The 18,812-nt window shown below is 40.3% G+C and overlaps 1 protein-coding gene across 1 annotated transcript in view; it reads left to right on the forward strand.

Annotated features, from left to right (window-relative positions):
* Positions 1–18,812, forward strand: part of COL4A5 (collagen type IV alpha 5 chain) — an 82,098-nt gene that overhangs the window by 13,180 nt on the left and 50,106 nt on the right. Inside the window, exon 2 of the mRNA XM_086619853.1 lies at positions 11,855–11,911. Within this exon, the coding sequence (XP_086475979.1) occupies positions 11,855–11,911 (57 nt within the window). The remainder of the gene's footprint in view (positions 1–11,854; positions 11,912–18,812) is intronic.

Consider the following 18,812-nt stretch of genomic DNA (forward strand, 5'->3'; position numbering starts at 1 on the left):
GCCTCTGACTTGCAGGGTTAGGACAATTACTTTGTCTGTTTCTTCTTGTTTACCTTGGCCCTCTTAGGTGCCGCTTTGTTTTTCAACTTTGATTATGTGAGGCTGGAGAGTAGCTTTTTTTATTAGTATTGAGAAATACAGAGAAATCACTGCCTACAGTGCTGTCTTCAGGTATTAAACTGCACACACAGAGTGTGCTGATGCTGTAGGCATAAACAAATTATAAACCAGCTTTAACTAGAAGAACCTTGCAGCTATGATACTTGGTCCAAGAACTGAAGGAGAATGGAGTTGATAATCCCCTCCACCACAAAAAAAAATCCCCCAGACACCCACCAACTCTTAAATGAGTTGGGTCTTGTTCCAACAGTTAGGAGGGTGTGTGCTTCAGATAATATCTGAATGCGATATCACTGTGCGTAGTCTCTATTCATTTTAGCATGTACACCTGCTTAATCTTTGGTATTAATTTAGTGCTTTCAGTAGGTTCAAAATAGACCACAGTGGGGTTGGATTAATCTGAAATGCTGTTCTATTTTGCCTCTCCTTTCGCAGAGGAAGAAGTGGATTTCTGTTCGTGTGTGGTCTGCTTCATGCACTTGACATATGAAGGTGCAGTTGTCAGTGACAAATGACTGACATCCATTAACAGGACTCAGGAATTGAAGCTGTTATATGGATGAAGGTGAGGAACAGGATATTTTCTAGGGTATTAGTCTGGAGCCTGTATCTTTATTCCATTTTCTTAATTATAAAAGGATTAAAACCTGGTGTTATGATGGTATAATGCTTGGCTTGCAAGTATATCTGGGGTTTAGAAGCCTAGCTGACAGTTAGGTCTAGGTTTGTGTTACATTTGGATGTGGTTATAGAAAGTGGCAATATCTAACACCTGTCACTTGGGAAAGCTCCTAAATGACTAGTAAATCTTAACCTGTAATGAGTACCATATGGTGCTTCTTGTTTGCAGCTGGAAAAAATCAGGAAGCCTCAAGAGGCTAGTGATTAGAGACTTGTGTGTAAAAATTCAAGTAAAACTGAGACTTCCTGAAAAGCAAAGTGGCTCGGCGTATACTGCCGCTCACTGAATGTCAGGTACTTATTGCTTGTGTCTCAGTGCTAGTGTTAGCTGCAGAAACATGTAACCAAACAGGCAGAGATGGAGGCGTTCTTAAAAAAAACCTTTCCTCTAATTTGCTGTGTACTTGTTGAAGGAGCTTGATTATGGTCTGTACAAAAGCTGGAGAATGGCTTGCATCCCGAATTCAGCATTTAGAAGCAAAATGAGCAGTAGTGAAGTGTGGACTGCCTACAGTGGTGGTATAAAACTCAGCCATCCCAAAGCCTTCCATTCCAAAACTGAAAAACCAACCAGAGTTACTTTGTTTAGGATGTTTCTCTATTAATGCTATTAGAGGTTCATGCAGGTGCTGCGCTGCTTGCTGAAGAGAGAAATGTGGTGGTTGGCACCTGTCACTTCATGAACTTGAAGGCGAAGTGGGCAGAGAAGACCTCCTGGTAGTTTACCATCTGTCTTTACTGCTCTTTGCTTGCACTGCTTACCAGGAGGTGTACTCGCCAAATCTAGACATTGATGCTTTTTAAGATGCTGTCTCTGGATGGCAGCATAAAGGTAGTACTTAACCTGACTTTCTATTAATGGAATTTTTCTGCAAATTCGTGTGGCATGATGTGGAGCTGTTTGGAAACTTGTATTCTTTAGGACAGGAGTAAAAATACTTGATTTCCTGAGGTCTCTTCAGTTTTAGCTTTGAAATGCTTGTGAGAAGGGCAGTGGAGCATGATATGAGCGTTTTGCTTCCTGTGTGTCCCAGCTAGTAACATACACGACACTGAAACCTGTTCCTTGTCTTGTAAGACCAACATACCACAGAAATGCAAGAGTTTTCAGAAGCAGTGAGAACTTTTCCTTGCCTACAGTTGAGTGCAAGGCTGGCAGCACTCGTTTTCAAAGATGGAAGGCTTTGTAAAATATGAGAATAAGCTACTGTGAGTTGCAAGAGCTAACTCTGTTCCTTGTACTGCCTGCTTAAAGCTTCTTCATGTCCTGAAGAGTTCTCAGTCTTCCCTCTCTTAAAGCCAAGTATGGAGAAAGGGAGCATCTGGTATAGCAGGGAAGTCGACTGGATGCCCGGCTGGATTCTTGTGCTTTCTGCCCTCTTTCTCTGGTTCAAGAATCAGATACAGAAACATTGTCAGGCTGCTGGTACCTCCTCTTCCAGGAAGGACAACTTCTGTGTGTATTTACTTGTTGCTTTTACCTTAGTTGTTGAAAAAGGGAGGTGGGAACCTCTAACTTCTGGGAGGTCAAAAGCTGTTTATATGTTATCTTCTTCCTGCTGATTTGCAGTCTCTGAGGCTTGCTAGGGATGAGTCCTTCCCATTTTTTTTTTCCTGTTTCTAGAAACTGACCAGCATTTCAGGCATTTGAATAGCCTGCCCTTCTACTCCCTTATTTGCCAGTTGAGTCTTTTGTGCACGAGTAGCAGCTGCTGCATGGCAGGTCACTCAACCTGCTAAAACCTGGCTGAGTGCTTCGATAGATCTTGTCTCTGAACCTTTCTTAGGAGCCTTCAGGACAGGAGAGAGAAATTGTTCCCTGTGTTGCTCTCGGGTTTATAGGGAGAAATCTTTCTGGGCAAATAGCTGCAGTTTGGGGATGAAAGTTAAACAAGCTTTTGGGCATTAATTCACTTAAGAGACCTTGAGTCCAAAAGTTGTCTGTGGTTAGACTTATGTCAACTGGTCTAAGGAAAGATCTGTTGTGGCAAATATTGCCTTTATTTTAACTAAAAACTGTTTTGAAAGATAACCTTTACAGAGAACTGTGTGTTAAAAAAGCTGTAATTAGTTTAGTTTAAAGAAGTAACACTTCATATCATTTTAGTACAAAGTACAGGCAGGAAAACTCAATTTTCTTTAGAAAGGAGTTGGCTCATTTCTTGTGACGCAACATTTTTCATAGACATACATGCTTAAAGTTTTGTGTGTTCTGAAGATAGTTATGCCAAGATTCTCTTGCTTATATTCTTGATTTTTAAAAAAGTAGCCATTTAATTCCAGATAAATCATAGTAACTGTATTCTAAGAGAAAAATCTATTGATCCATAATCTTTCTGTGTAATGAGAATGTTCATTTGGGGTGTGGTAACTGGATTTCACTGGTCTTACAGTTATGTTTCATGTTATTACTACAATATAAGATATTCAGGTGTCTAAATAGCAAACAACCTGCTGCTGCCCTCTAAGAGGAAAAAGAAGGGTTGATTATCCATCAGGTGTCTCAGGTTAAAAACAGATTCTGCCTCTGTTGTGTTCTCATTCACAGTGGCCAGAACTGTGGCTGCTCCAGCTAAGAGCTTCCTTTGCAAGTCTGAACAGATCTTGCATTGTGCAGACTTCAAAGAAAGGTAGTGCCTCAAGGTGTAACAGGTTAAATTACATGTCAGAAGTTCCCTTACTTAAAAAAATGTTGGTCAAGAACTTCTGCAAATGTGTTTTAAACTCTTACGTTTTAGACCGTGAAGCTTACTCTCTTAATATCTTTAGGTAAATTGAAGGAAATGATTACTTAAAAAGGTATGTAACAATCTTTTAATTCAGGTGCTGCTTTAGAAATGTTACTGCTCATAAATGCAATACTCCAGTGAGAAAAGAATGGCCATTTGGATTATGGAGCTGGGATGGCTTTGTGACCATAGATGGCTTCACATGGATACTTGAGTAATAAACCATTATCCGCAGGCTTGTACTGTTAAGCCTAAAGAGCATGTGTGTGAAACCATAATCAGAACTCACAATAGCAGCTTTAACTCTGCTTGTCAAATCCCCACAAAACCTTTTGTTTCTTGATTATAGTCATGTCCAGGCAAGTGAAAGGAAACTCAGCTTGCCCAAGATAAATGGTGAAAACTTTGACCTGGATGAGTAGTAAATCCTTAGCTAGATAACTGTGCAGGTGTTTTGTTACGGAGATCTCGGCAAGCTAATAAATGTGAGTATGTTCTTCAGGACTACCACCAAAATAAAGCTTACTTTTTGTCTACTTGGAACTCAAAGGCTGAATTTCTTTTCCGGTATGAATAATTGAATTTGAGACATTTGCATGGTTGCAGCAGAAAGTGCTGCAGTCTTTCTCCTAGGCAAAGGCATTTGTAACTGATGCTTTTCTGTATGTTGAATTTGCTGATTTTAATCAGAGTGAATTTCTAACAGCAGTCAGTCTTTATATTGATAGAATTATCCAATATTTATGCTCTCTTTTTCTCTGCTGTTAAAGCATTCTTGTGTTCCTGACTTGTAAGCTGTCATATTTGAATGCAGAGTGATGTCAGTAGCATTTAAGCAACTCCTCTAGCAGCTGAAATAAAACCTCTGAAGTGCAGGTTTTGCCCTCTGTGTATAAGCTTTATTCTAGAATAGGTCTTCCACAGTTGTCTAACAAGTAGTTGCAATATCTACTGTGAAAATTCTCTTCTACCAACCTTAAATCACAAACAAGAGCAACTGAGGAGACGTGGCAACTCAGCTTGGGAATCTGCAGTTTCCACAGTTTCGTGAACCACGAAACGCTGTTAAACTGCTGCTCGGCAGTAAAGTTGCATGTTTGAGCTAATCTAGATACTGTATGAGTTCCAGGAGATAGGTTTATTTTATCAATTATGTGATGTAGACACAGACTTGGTGAATCATGAAGTCTTATTTCATTGCTTTGTGGACTAGAAGAATTCAAAACCATAGATTTTAGCCTAATTAACACTTCCATTGTTTCTAACCCCTCTGCCCCTTCCTCTTCGGCAATAAAAACCTGGGGGTGATGCATGCTGTGCAAGAACTTGAGGGGTTTGATGTACCTATAGTTCATTTGACACTGGGCTTTGCAGTTCGATATGACTCTGTCAGAACGCAAGGCTCGATGTTTCATTTAGCTCTTTTCTTTGGTCTCCGAAGAAAGGAGTGCTGTGTTAATTTATTACCTGATTAGCTCGCTAACAAGAATAGCTGGTCGTGTGATCCTGGTAAATAAGGGAGAGACCTGAGGTGCTTGATAATGAATCTAAAGCTTAGTGTTAAGAGCAAGTGCTCTTTGTATAAACTTTTTATAACACTTGAAAGTAAAGGAAAAAATAAAGCCTGAAGTACTTAGTCTACCATGTGTCCATCCTGAAGTTGAGATTATATCTTTGAATACCAGTAATTCATCTCCTGAGCAGCTGTAAAGTTAAGCCTGCTGCAGGTAGTAGAAAGACTCATACTCACATCAGCCTTGCAGAAGCACTTCTGTTCCTTATACACGGTATTGAATTGCAAGTTGCAGGTTCAAGAGCTGTTAGGGGGGATGGGCCATGGGATGTATGGAAGCCCTCGGAGACGAATTGATTTTGAATGGGTTTTATGACTGGTTCTTCCTTTGACCATTCCAGTGAATGGATGTCTTAGTAAAACCAAACTATCAAAAAGCTTGATTATACATATTCAGATAAATCCTAGCGAAGTCATTAGGCAAAAGTATGGGAATGTAGAGCAGGGCATAAACAGCAATTGCTGTATAGTGTGACCTGAGTGCATGTTAACTTTTTTTTCTGGCTTTTGCTGCTTGCTCTCTGCTCCTCTCTCACAAACTGTGGGGTATCACTCCACAGTTCAGTTATGCTCCGGTGAGCAGAGTGTGTTGCAGAGTTTCATATTTGCTTTAAAATTCTGGCCAACTTCTCCTAGGCAGATTTTATTTCAATGATTTCTGTGCATCTTTTCCCTGTTGGAGGGAACTTTTCTCACCTGATGAGGTAGCTTGCAATGTGGTGTCAAACAGCTGCCTTGTTCCTGCAGGACAGCATCTGTTTATGAAGCTGCTGTGTGCATGTTAATCCCAAGAAATGTTGCATGCCAAAGCTTGGTGGTCATTTAAATCTTTAAGTGAGTCTTAATGCGTTACAGGCCACGCCAACACTTAAAATCACTGGCTGTGCACAATCAGTTTTTGAGTCTTACTTGACCTCTTGCTGCCACCAGAACTGAGCTGGTAAGAAAATCATGTAGTCTGTCAGTACAAACTGCATTGATAGGTGGGTTCATTAATGTCACTGTGCTGCTCTAGAAATGGGAGGGGTTATCAAACAATTCTGGATTCGTGATAAAATAATACATAAGGAGGATGTTGGAGTAAAGAAATTGCTCAGTCTGTCAATATTCGGACTGTTTCTTGTTTTTTTTCTTATCCATCTGTTTGATATCTGCATTGAGAATTCATTTGTGAGCAACTTGAGTCATGTCAGAATATTTCTGATAACTTGCAAAGGCACCTTATTGATTCACCTACTGTGCTGCTTTCTCTTGATTGTTAATTGCTAATTTGTAAATTTCAAGCTCTGTAAATGACTGTCTTCCCTCCCCATCCCTGTAATCTTTCCCATGGAAAGAGTGTTAAAATGTTGTTAAACTCCTGTGTGTTCAAGTACTTACACATTATTGAAGTACTAATGCATACTTTAGTTTGGGGGTTTAGATATTCCTTACACCCCTCCCTACCTGCACACAATTAACTCCCTGTAGCTGCCTATGTGTAATCACTTCTGAAGCACAACTAAATTCCCGTCTAAATCTTTTAGGCAACTAACATATTGCTGAAGTTGTGCTGTGTCACTTCGATACAAAGTCAGGCTAACCTACCTGCAGCCATTAACCAGTCCTCTGGAGCTTTTATTAACTTGCTCTTAGCAATCGATAAGAGATTCTATTTTCTTGTTACAGTTACAGGAAGTCTCAAGTTGCCGTTCTCTCCAGGAACAGCTTTCATCTACCTGGTGGATTTTAGGAATGTTTTGTCCAATGCTGTTGCAAATGGCAGTTTGGAGGTGGGGAGGGAGTGAAGGCTGAAACTGTCTTGTAACTGACATCTCAGCCTGATGAGAAAGGAGGGGAAGTGCCCAACACATAAGGCAGGCTTCTAGCCAAAACAAATTCTGAGGATAACTTAGACTTACTCATTTCACCTAGGGGACTGTAACAAACCTCTGGCCAAGAGTAAGAAGTGACTTTGATTTCAAATGTATACTTTTTTCTTCAAACTGAAACTAAAAACAAACACAAACCATTCTGTTGGTGGCATAAAGCAGTTTTCCTGTCTGTGTAAGACACAAAAGACTGGGCTTGTTCTGGAAGAATTATCCTTTGACCAGTAAACCAATACCATCCCTCCTTTTATATACTAATGAAAAGAACTTGCTCTCCACACATGGATTCAATGGGGTAGAAGCTGTCAGGAAAATCCAATGAAAGGATTAGCTAAACTCGAATAGATTAATTAGAGCCCTTGATGGTGTCTTGCTATGCCAAAGTCCCAGCAAAGGAAATGGCAATGATAGTGAGTTCATCTTTACAGGTACACGGTGAGGAGTGAGGGGAGGCAGCAGGAATACAATGGATAAGCAAATTTGAGCGGTGTAAATCTTGTTCTTAAAAGCAGCCTTGATTCCTTATCCATCTTTGTGTAGTTGAAACCTGAAAGATTTTAACAGGTGTGGAGGCTGTGACCAGCTCCTTATGAGCAAGCCACAACTCACTATTACAGCTGATGTTTTTTTTAATCATCTTTGCTGTCATATAAGACAATGTGTCCTACTGACCAGAGCTGGGAACTGAGCTACTACTGCAGGCTTCTGGCTGCCTAACACAAGGCAGGTGAGTTGTTCAGTTCGCCGACCTGTAACAAATGTACCAAGTGTAACTCAGAGTTCCACTAAGCTTTGGTGTCATTTAATTTTCCATGTCTGAAAACACAATCAGTCACCCGATTTTTCAGAACTAGTGATGATTAAGCTGTTACTAAGGGCAAATTACTGATTGTAGTTGTCTAACTCTTGCTCTTAATGTAGATTTTTCTATGCTTGACATGTTGTAGTCATTATATCTGCTTGCTTTGTTTGATTGAGGTATAGAAAACTTCTTCCTTATGTGCAGGAGAAATTCCAAGTGTTGCTGCGCATAGTATGGAGCCTGGATTTTCTTTGCATTGATATAAGATGCAGAATCAAATCTATGACATAAGAAATCTCCAGCCTGTGGCTGCTGAGTGGCTTTCAAACTTGTACTAGCTTGTTATGCAGTATGTGTTCTCCTGTAGCACAATTTTTGTGCCTGCTTTCCCAAGGAGAAAAGGCCTTGAGATTACTGAAAAGTCTAAACAAGAAGAAAGTTTTCACTTAGAAGAGGTCATTAAGCCTTTTTTTGCTGTGCCAACATGTTTTATGTTGGTTTTTTATGCTATACTGCAATATGATCCGTAAGTGGCATGAATTGGTCTTGATATAGTATGAATTCTCAGGACTTTTTCCTCTTCAATCTGTTTAGTTAAAAAACCAACTTGATTTGGTGGGGATACAAGTTGATGCAAATAAGAAACACAATCTGCCAAATACAGCTTTTGTACAGGAAGATAAATGACTGTTGAGGGAATACTTCTTGATAAGCTTGTGGGTGAATAGATCTTCCCAGGATTTAAGCCAAAAATTACTACCGTTTGATTACAGTGAGTATTTGAAGAGTTTTCTGATTACAAACTTCTTTTAGCTTCCCTTCACCGCTCTCTGGGAAAGACCGTGTTTGTTTCCTGCGAGTAATGCATCTGCACTGGATATCCAAGACCGTCTGTCAAAAAGCTCTCAGTGAGTACACCTGGCTCTTGAAGACAGGCTAATTGTATACCTTAACAGGCTGCTCAGAGTGTAAGGAATCCAGTCTGGATATATAAATGACTTTAGAAAACAGTCACGGATTTGGAAAAAAAAAACAAACAAACAAACAAAAAAAAACAACCAAAAAACAACCAACCAACTATTACATTGATTAAATCAAAGCACTTTTCTTTAAACTACAATTAGAATATGTTTTCTTCAAAAACTTCATACAGGAAGATTTAGACTCATCTTAAAAGCTATTTTTTTTAATGCCTCAGTGTTGGGAAGGACACACTTTATCATTCAGCGTCATATTCACCATTATTTATTGCCAGTGTATGCAGGAAAGGTGCTCCTTCAAAATCAGCACAAGTCCTTGATTCTAAACAAGCTGGCTTAAAAATCACTTCTCTTTGCTTTATTTTGGGACACCCAGAGTTGAGAGGCTGTGAGTATGGAGAAGTGCTGGGACTTGAGAGAGAAAGACTTCAGAGGAGGGGATGAATTCTCCTGGCTGTCGTCTTGCAACTTGGGAGGCTGTGGCAAAGATGGAGCCAGGCTCCTCTCATCCTGCGTAGGGTAAGAGGTGATGGATACAGTTGCAATGTAGGGAATTCTGGTGAGATTTTTTGAGGGGGGAAAAGCTTCACGATGAAGGCGGTCAGACACTAGATCAAGGGCCTGGAGAGGCTGTGGGATCCCCACCACAGTAGTTATTCAGCATGCAATTGGACAAGGGCCTGTGCAACGTGCCCAAAGTAGCCCTGCTTTGAGTGATTCCTCTTATACCAAATTATTCCATGATTCCATTTGCTTTATTAACTGGATCTGTCTTGTGTACTCTTCATGCTGATAGGATCACTGTTGAAGATGTGTTAGCATTAGCAACAGAGTTTTCTGCAGTTTTACTGTAGAGATACAGTGGCAAAGGGCTGAGACTCAGTTTCACTGTCTAGAAACTTGCCTTCACAAAATTGTGTGTATCTAATCTGTTTTGTGAAGGGGCAATGTAATCTCAATCCATCTTTTTCCCCTCCAGCTTCCTTTTCTCCCTGTTCACCCCAACAGTTCTCTTGTACCTGAAAACTCAGGAAATGTCAACTAGAAATGTTCTCTGGAAGCCATGAGGAAGACTGAATGAGTCTCTTTTGTTCTCTGACCTAAATAAATCCTCCTTATGCTGTGGAGGATTTTGATAATGCTTTCCATGTGTGTTATTTTAGCCTATGTGTGTTTTACCACTGCACAGCTTTTGGTAGTTTTTAGTAAGTACTGATTTACTCTATTTTTCCTCCCACTGCCTCTTGGAGGCAGCACAGACTTTCCTGTAGCTCTCACTGTGCTGTGCTTCTGGTAAGTAACCAGCACTGCTGCACAGCCAGCTGGGTGACTTGCTATTTTTTTTTGCTAGGCTTGTGCTGTGAGGCAAGGGAATATTGCATTTAACTAAGGTTAATCCCCTTTAAATGACACTTTGTTAATGAGATTAATCCTAAAACTGGTTCACAAGGAACTTGCTTTTTTAAAATCCGCTTTTAAAAGTGAAAAGGATCTGATACCAAATTCACAAGATAACTTGGGTTGAAGGGGGACACCAGAAGGATACCTAGCTGAACACCCTCCTCCAAACAGGATCAGCTATGAGGTCAGGCTGGGTTTCTCAGGGCTTTGTCCAATCTGATCTTTGAACACCTAAACTAGCTAGCGATTCTCAATTTCACTTTAGGAAATAGCTCAGTAAACCCCTGTTAACTAAGAATTTTGGATTTTTATATACATCAAATCAAGAAACTGCTTACAAAAGCCAAACAGAAGATTTGGAGAGATGCCCTGGTCGTGTCCTGTAGCACTACTGCCATACTTAGAACTCAGAGCTCTGCCTTTTGCTACAAGATGCTTTAGGTGATCCTGGGTTTGCGTAGCTCCAGATGAAGTAAGCCACCTCCTGTGTTTTCAGTCTGATGCTTGGCAATATAATTTAGGCTAGGAGCCAGGATATTCCTGATGCCAGGTAGGCGATGGGTCATGTCTCTAAACGCTTCTGTGATAATGAAGGCTAAAATTCAAGCGTGGGTGTGCTTTAGATCTGACACACCAACTGGTCTCCTGCTTGACTGAAACTTTGTACTTAATGTTCTGTGTAGGTTACTGGCGGGAGGGAGGACCTCAAATGCTCAGCTTTCAAACTTTTAAAGTATGTGCTGTATTTTTTAATACAATTTAAAAAAAAACCTGCACCTGTTCTCAGAACAAGTTAAACCCTAGAGTATTTCAGGTATTGTATCTTCTAATGTGGGTCATGGCTTTTAACTGTGAAGAGGTTTGAGAATTGGTGACTACATGCATTATGTAGAGACATTCTACAAAGAAAAGTTCATTTATTCCAGAAATCTCACTTCTGTAAACACATCTGCTCATCTCTGAAATCAACACAGAGCTCTAATGAGTATTCTGTGTTGGATTAGGGGAGAGAGTATTTAAACCAAGCAAATGTGGTATGGAAAGGTTACCTAACTTGGATCTTCCTTGTGAATCACGCTTCTGTATCTCCCTCCTCTGACCCCTCAGTTCCTGGTCATCACTCCTGTTGTGCTAGGGACTGATGTAGCTGACTCGTCATGCTTTGTGTTGGAGTGTGACTGCAGCTAGATGAAATCTAGGGGTTTTTAAAAACGTTTTCTCAGTAACTGAGCTGTGAAGGTAAGAATGAATCCTGTAGTAAGTATTTTTCCAACAACTATCACAAACACGCTGGTAAGCTTCAGGCTTGGTTAAACTCTTGTGCAAAAGCTGACATCTACTGGTGGGAACCATAACTGGACTCTTTGCAGCGTGGAGGCACGTGCTGAAGAGCCTGTTTTATTGAATTCTGGCCCCTTTGGTTGCAGGAGTGGGATTGTACCTTGCCCTGGAGTAAATGGTGTTTAAGCATAAATTTAAAAGTCTAGAATTTCCAGGGAAACTAACTGTAATGTACTTAAGTACAAGCGTAGATATTAATAAAGGTTATTAAACTTTCAGTTAACTGTATCTGCTTTGAAGACATGTATAATGGCTAGATGATATTTGTAGGCTTAATTCTTAGACTAACTTTTGTAATAGTATTAAAGACTTCATGTAGTCATATGCTGATTAAAAACTTTTTTTTGTCTTTAAAGGCTTGCCATGGATGCACTCTATCCAAATGTGATTGCAGTGGAGTAAAAGGTGAAAAGGTAAATCTCATTTTATTTTTTTACTGGCAGACCAACACATAAACCGCTGAGCCATATGTGAACTTCAGATAACTGAAACTCATGGATAACTTTTATTTCTTGCTTCTTTTCCTTGACCGTAGTGTGGGCATGCACCAAAGAGCATAGTTGTTATAATGATTTCAGGTATTGAGTCAGACCAACTGGTTCATCTGACTGTATACAGAATTTCATATAATTATTTTCTCAAGAATGGAGAATGATGGCACAAATTTCTCTAGCTATGTAAGAGCGGAAAAACAGAGGACAAAAAATTCTAGTAAAATAGAAAGAATTCCTATTTACTGCCAAGGCCTGCCTACACTAACTGGTTAGTCTGCACAAGCTGAGGTGTGGATCATACAATAATGGCTATGCTAGTAATGCTTCAGTGGGAATTTAAAACCAGAGTGAGTGTGGATTGCTTTCCCACTTTCCTTGCATTGCCTGCTCGTAAGTAGTTGACTCTCACTAATGTGCTCTGAACTCGCACTGTTTCTCTCCTCCATAACTTGTGTAGCTGTATACTAAGATGATTGCTGTTGCTGTTGAGATGCTCAGCTGGACTGTGAAAGTGACACAATTCAGGTGCAGCTTTCCCAGCACACATAGCTGCCACCCAAGTGAGCAGCTAATTAATGGCCAAACATGTATTCACAAATCAAGCAGGGTGAAAACCATCCCCAACCCAAAAACAACCCTGTGTGGTTCATTCAGTGCAGCAGACAGTTTTGGGCGGCTCAGACAGTGTCCTAAGGCAGAGAGATGCATGTAGACATCTCAGAGCTTTCACGCAGCTTTGATTTCCAGTCTCGCTGCCTGAGCTCAGTGTATCTGTGCAGTGACTTTGTGTTTCTATCACCATTATTTCTTATTGTTTTACAGTTCTTTCCTTTGAGGAAACAGCAGGTGCCCAGCATTTCTTTTAGTTACAATGCGGTGTAGATGCACAGCTCAGGACTTGACAGAATTGAGTTTTTTCTCAAGCATGGGAGCCTAGTTGTAAGTAAATTGTGGTTAAATATTTCCCATGTAACTGCTGTTGTCATAGGGAGCAAATGTGATGCGATCACTGCAAGGAGGGAGAGACTGCCTGAAAGCCTGCCTCTCTTAGGCTTGTAAACAGTTTGAGATACAATGGAGTCTTCTTGAAGATGTGAACTGATAACAAAGAATTTGATAAGCCTATCTTATCAAACCACTTACCCTATCTTAGCAAGGTTCTAGAAGACTTCAGTGCTCTAGATTAATTTCTGACACGTTTCAAAGGTGATTTTTGACATTGCATAAACAAACGTAACCTCAAATGAACAAAAGTAATGCAAAATAATCAGTTGCTGCATTGGCACTATAATGTGCTGATGCAGAATTTTACTATTGGCTGAGGTTAAGCAGGGCAGATGTCCAAAATTCAGAGTAATTCTTGGTGCCACACCTGCCATCCAGATAGCTTCCAAAGAGATGAGATCATTCCTTGGCATTTATTTGCTTTTAGTTCATCAAGTATATTCCCAATTTACGTACCTTGTGAAGAGCAGTGTCCTCTTGATAGCCAGCTTTCTGCGTTAGATTTGATTAGCCAGAACATGAACCTGGTTGATGCCTTCCTATGGGATCTTCAAATGCAGGTGGCCAAACCACATGTGTCCTAACACTAGTCACGGGACTGTTTCAGGTTTACTTTGAAGGCACTTCAGCATTAGGCTTACGTTCCCAATACAATCGTCGTAGGTACAAGTTTGGAGAACCTTTCTATAATTCTAAGTTGGCCTTTTTCTGGACTGGGCACAGCTACTTTGTGAATTCAGTGAGCAAATGGGTATTGTCTGGCTAGTGTGGATAAGGAAAACCTAGAAGTAAATGTTCTGACTTTCTAAGTAAGATCAAATAATTTATTTTCTCCCAGTGATTCAGCTTTCTCTTTATACGACTGTTACACATGCAGAGACCATGACCCACTCGATGCATTCCAGTGCTTCAGTGTCATTTAGCGAAATAGAGATAGTTACCTTTCTCTGGTAAAGAATGTCTTGGGACTATTTGTTTGGAGTCAGAGGGAGCATTTTGCCCAAATACAGTCAGCAACTGGAGCATATGAGCCTTGTTCAAGATCAAGCTCTCAAGTGTCATGTATTGTGGGTTTCGTTTCTGCTTCTCAGAACTGCACAGAAGAAACTCTTCTGCATCTAGTTTCCAAACTCTGTTTGCCTTTTCTGGGGTGAATTGTAGGAAGTCCTGAGCAGAAGAGTGAGAAACTTGATAACCTTTTGTGAAAAGGAAGCAGGGAAGGAAAAAAAACCCTCCAGTAAAACAAGCAACATCAGACCAAATACTTACATAATGGTTCTGCATCTTCCTGGAAGATTCTTAGGGGGCTGCAAATTGATCAAAGTGTAATCTTTTAATAAAATTAAAAAAAAAAAAACCCACACAAAGAAAACAGAACTTCACCTGTGGTAAGACTGCTTTCTGTCCTCTTTTTTTGTATGTCTCAGTTCTCTTAGAGAAGGGGATGTGTATCTGAGACTCCCACTGATAGAAAATGATAGAAATAAGGCAAGCTTCCATCCTTAGAATGGAAGATTCACTTTCCAATCTGGGAACCGTGATTCATTTTCCACCTAAACCAAGGCAAACACAGTGTAATCCTCAGGCATTCCAGAGGTTTTTTGTGATCGATTGGTTTTTTTTAAACAGCCCTTCAGAAGCTTGGAGACCATCATGTAGGTTTTATGTAAAGGAACACTGAAAAGCAAAGCCCATATTTAAGTACGATGTGTCGCTAGTGGAACTGGTTTGATCGTGCGTGCACACACCGCATCATGTTAGCTGCCCTATAATTACAAAACCCTCAGTATTTGATGCATTGATGTATTCAGCTCTGGGCAACCACAAGAGTTGTCTGTCACTGACATCTATGATGCTTTCTCTTATAAATTCATTGGTTTGTTTTTTATAGCCTTGCAATTTTTCTGGAGTCTTGTACTACTACAAGACGTCAAGGGCTATCTTGAGATGATTAGGTTCACCCATAACAGTGTACCACTTACACATTTGATGTAAGTTTCCAAACTTGGTACTATCTTCAATGCAGCTCTCTTGCAAATGTTATCTTTATTCCAGTGGAGTGTAAACTGCTGCTACAACAGCAGGTTCCAGGCTTTTGCTTTGTATTTGACACTTGACATTGGGTGTTTCTACTTCCTTCTCCAGTGACCTCTGAACCAGGAGTCACACTCTAGCTCCTTGCCTAATTGGTGTATGAAGAGCATTAGACAAGGAGCTGTTTAAATAATCTGACCTCTTTGATTCTCCCATTGAGAGTGTGACAATGTACTTGTAGAGCTACTGGAAATCAGACACACTGAACCTGGTTCTGTACTGGGAAGACAGGAAAAGCCTTGTCAAATGCACTCAGCTGAGCCCAGCACTTCTGTTCCACTGTTTCACTTCTGGCCTGCAACCAGCTCCTGCATCCAAGTCGCTGTCCACTTGCATTAAGTCAACTGAGAAGTGCTGCTTTGTTCAGCTTAGCAGAGCCTGATGTGTTCCTTTGGAGACTCGAAAGCACTCTTCTTCCTAAGCGTCCTAACATTCCCTTCAGCATATAAAAACTTTAACAGAGCAGGTAAAGTAATACAAATCAAACTGCAACAAATAGGAGAACGATTTTCTTGTCTTGCCTTGGAGAGCCACACCTCTCATTTAACTGCTTCTGTGCTGCCAGTGGTTCTTGTTTAACTCTGCCTCTGCCGTGAGCCCTTACAGCACCATTAGCGTGTTATCTGTTGGAGAACTAAAGCACAATAAGCAATTGTTTTTTGGAGGCCCATACGTCAATAGCTGACAAAAATCAGTGCACTAAAGTTTTCTTCCTCTGCTCAGGCCCACCTCACTAAAATCAAATATAAAATGGTAATGTAAAATGCAGACATGTCTAAAATGGTATAATGAAGAAAAGAGGAATTTACTCGGAGAAGCCAGTAAAAATTGATCGCAACCAGGAGCCAGTGTGCTGTTACTCGTGGTAAGCTCCTCAGTGAACTGGATCTGGTAAGAGTATTAAAACTGAAGTAAATTGAGCTGCTACATACAGGTGCTTATAGGAATTGCTCTCACTTTTCAACTGGAAGAGAAATGTATAATTGCTTTTCACTTAAGGACCTGGATGATGGTTGGGTTTTAAATAAATACTGCTCAACACTTTTGATTTGCCTGCTTTAATGCTTAAAAGCTAGTTGATGAGTAAGAGCTAGCTAAAGAAATAAACACAATAGGCACTGCACATGTAGCAATTTCTAAGACAAACCAGTAAGACTTGTGGATTATTGGGCTGGTTTTACCTCAGCTGAAAACAAGATCCAAAGATGCTGATAAGATCAGCTCTACAGAGAAGAGGAGGGGAGTGGTACTGGATCTCAGCTGTTGGAGACTGAGAGCCAAGGGAATGCAGCAAGCATGCTGTGTGTGTCTTAGTCACTGGGAGGGCATGTACCCCAAGACTGGTTTTGCTTTAAAGTGGTAGTACATACTGCTGCTGAAACAGGCTTCCATACCCTCCCTTAGTGAGGTGTTCCTATTTCTCTGGGGCTTGCGTGGCCATGCTCAGAGCTGTCAGTTAACTGATCTCACTGAAAACAAGTTTCTTCCTAAACTAGGTTAGTTTTCACCCGGATGGGTTCCTTTGTGCAAGTTCTGTTGCAGCTATTTGTGTAGCTGTGATAGAAACATTGTGACTTAAGGGCAGAGGGACCATGTTTTTCACAGCACCTAAGACAGCGTTCCCTCTCAGAACAGCTGCAAATACATTATGCTGTTTTTGAGGAGGAGGATTATTGGGTTCTACCCATTTGAATTAAGTTAAACAAATTGAATAAGAAACTTTTCTTCAGTTATTATGTATGGTTAGGCCATGGCCTTTTCAAAGAGAACTTCAGAAGGTGCCAAGTTTACTGGGTTGGCTGATCATGACGTAAGGGGTACAACTCCAAAGACTCACCTGGGTTGCAAGTTCCTAACATATTGTCTCATACAAGCTTGGTGCCTGGGATTCTGGCAAGAAGAGCTTGTAATATCTGAGCTCTGAAGGCATTTCAGATACTTCACCCTGTATGCAGATACAAGAAATCCATATCACTTGCAAAGGAAGAACATCTTATTGGATGTATATTCTTGGAGCTCTGAGTCTCAGAAGAAAATTATCAGTGTATGCTCTCAAGGTCTCTATTTCCTTCTGACTTATCATGGTAAAACTTAGTACAGATGTGACCCAAGCTCTGCTTTTCTTTTCACTATTAGATACAAATTGTGAAAAAATAGTTTAAAAATCTCAGATTTTAATCACTTTGTTAAGAATAATTACGTGATTGGTGTTTGTGCTTCATAAATATTGGTCTGAACTGCACTAATATGGCCCTGTATTCTGAAAGATTTACAACCACTGACCATTAAGCCTCGACTGTTTCATCTTACGAAAGTCATCACAGATGATATTCTGAAGAAATGTGATGTATTTTGAAGACTACAGGTTGTCAGAGGGGATGTCTTTATTGCATTAAACTGTGTCTTTGACATTACTCTTTGTGGCTGGTCGGCGTGTTTGTTTTGAGTGAGGTCTTGATTAGATACTATAGTTCTAATTCTGTGAAGTTAGTCAGTGTTCTTCAGGCTGAGGAACAACTTATATTGACTCGTGTTAGAATCGAGGCGGCTGTTGTCTTCCCTCTCTCATGTAGAAAGGGAGAGAATAATATGGCTGTCTATTGCATCACTTCTTCCATGCTGCACATCTTTTAATGCTACTACAGACGTTCGCGTGGGAATACGGTTTGATGTAGCCACCCATAGTTAACTGTCTTAAGACTCTTTCTGGTGTTCACTGCTTTCACAGCAAGGGCAGGAAGCAAGGTTGTGCCTCTTGCCAAACGTTACAGCCAGGCTCTTTATACGTATTTAGGCAGCAAAATGGGCTGTCCAACTACTGCTTTCCTGATTTTTTTTTTTTCCTCCGTTTTTTCTGAAGTCTTTTTTTTTTTTTTTGCACAAGTATAAGACTTCTATGTAAACAAATATCCTGATTTTCTCACTCCATAATTTCTGTTTATAAATATTTAGATTTCAGGAAGAAATTCTAGAAATGTAAATTACTTGTGCGTGCTTTAAAACTGCATGTATCCCTGATTGTTTAAATACTTGTGAACTATTATTAGAGTACATAGAACTACGCCAAATTTTTCTGTATTCCTGTTTAATTGGCTGTATCTTGATGCAGCTTAAAGCATATTTTTAGGGTGTTTCCCAACTTTTTTTTTCTTCCTATCCCCAAGCAACAGTCATGTTCAAGCTCATAAGCTGACAGTTTTGCCACATCTGTGTAGCTGATTCAGGGCAATTGCCTTGCCAGCTGCTCGGATTTATCACTAAATGAGATCAGTATCTGACTCCTCACCCATTCCCCAAGGAAATCATGGAATCATTTAGGCTGGAAAAGATCTTTAAGATGATTGAGTCCAACCATAAACCTAGCATTGCCAGCTTCACCACTAAACCATGTCCCTAAGCACCACATCTATGTGTCTTTTAAATACCTCCAGGGATGGTGACTCACCACTTTCTTGGGCAGCCTGTTCCAATATGGAACTGATGGTTTATAGCTGATGTGTCTTTATTCTGCAATGGAAACAGTCCTGTACTTTCAGGACTGGAAGATGAGATCTGAGTTGACCTAAACCTTTCATATTTATGTTTCTCTTTAGTAACTTGTAGTCTGAATCAAAAAGTATCTAGACTTCCTCAGTTCTTTCTGTGCAAGCGAAACTGGGTAGTGACTGTCAGTTTTTGCATCGATAAGAAAATACATTGCACACTACCCGGGGGCTCCAAT

Source organism: Tauraco erythrolophus, chromosome 13, assembly GCF_009769465.1.
Source record: "Tauraco erythrolophus isolate bTauEry1 chromosome 13, bTauEry1.pri, whole genome shotgun sequence".
In the NCBI taxonomy this organism is placed as follows: domain Eukaryota; kingdom Metazoa; phylum Chordata; class Aves; order Musophagiformes; family Musophagidae; genus Tauraco; species Tauraco erythrolophus.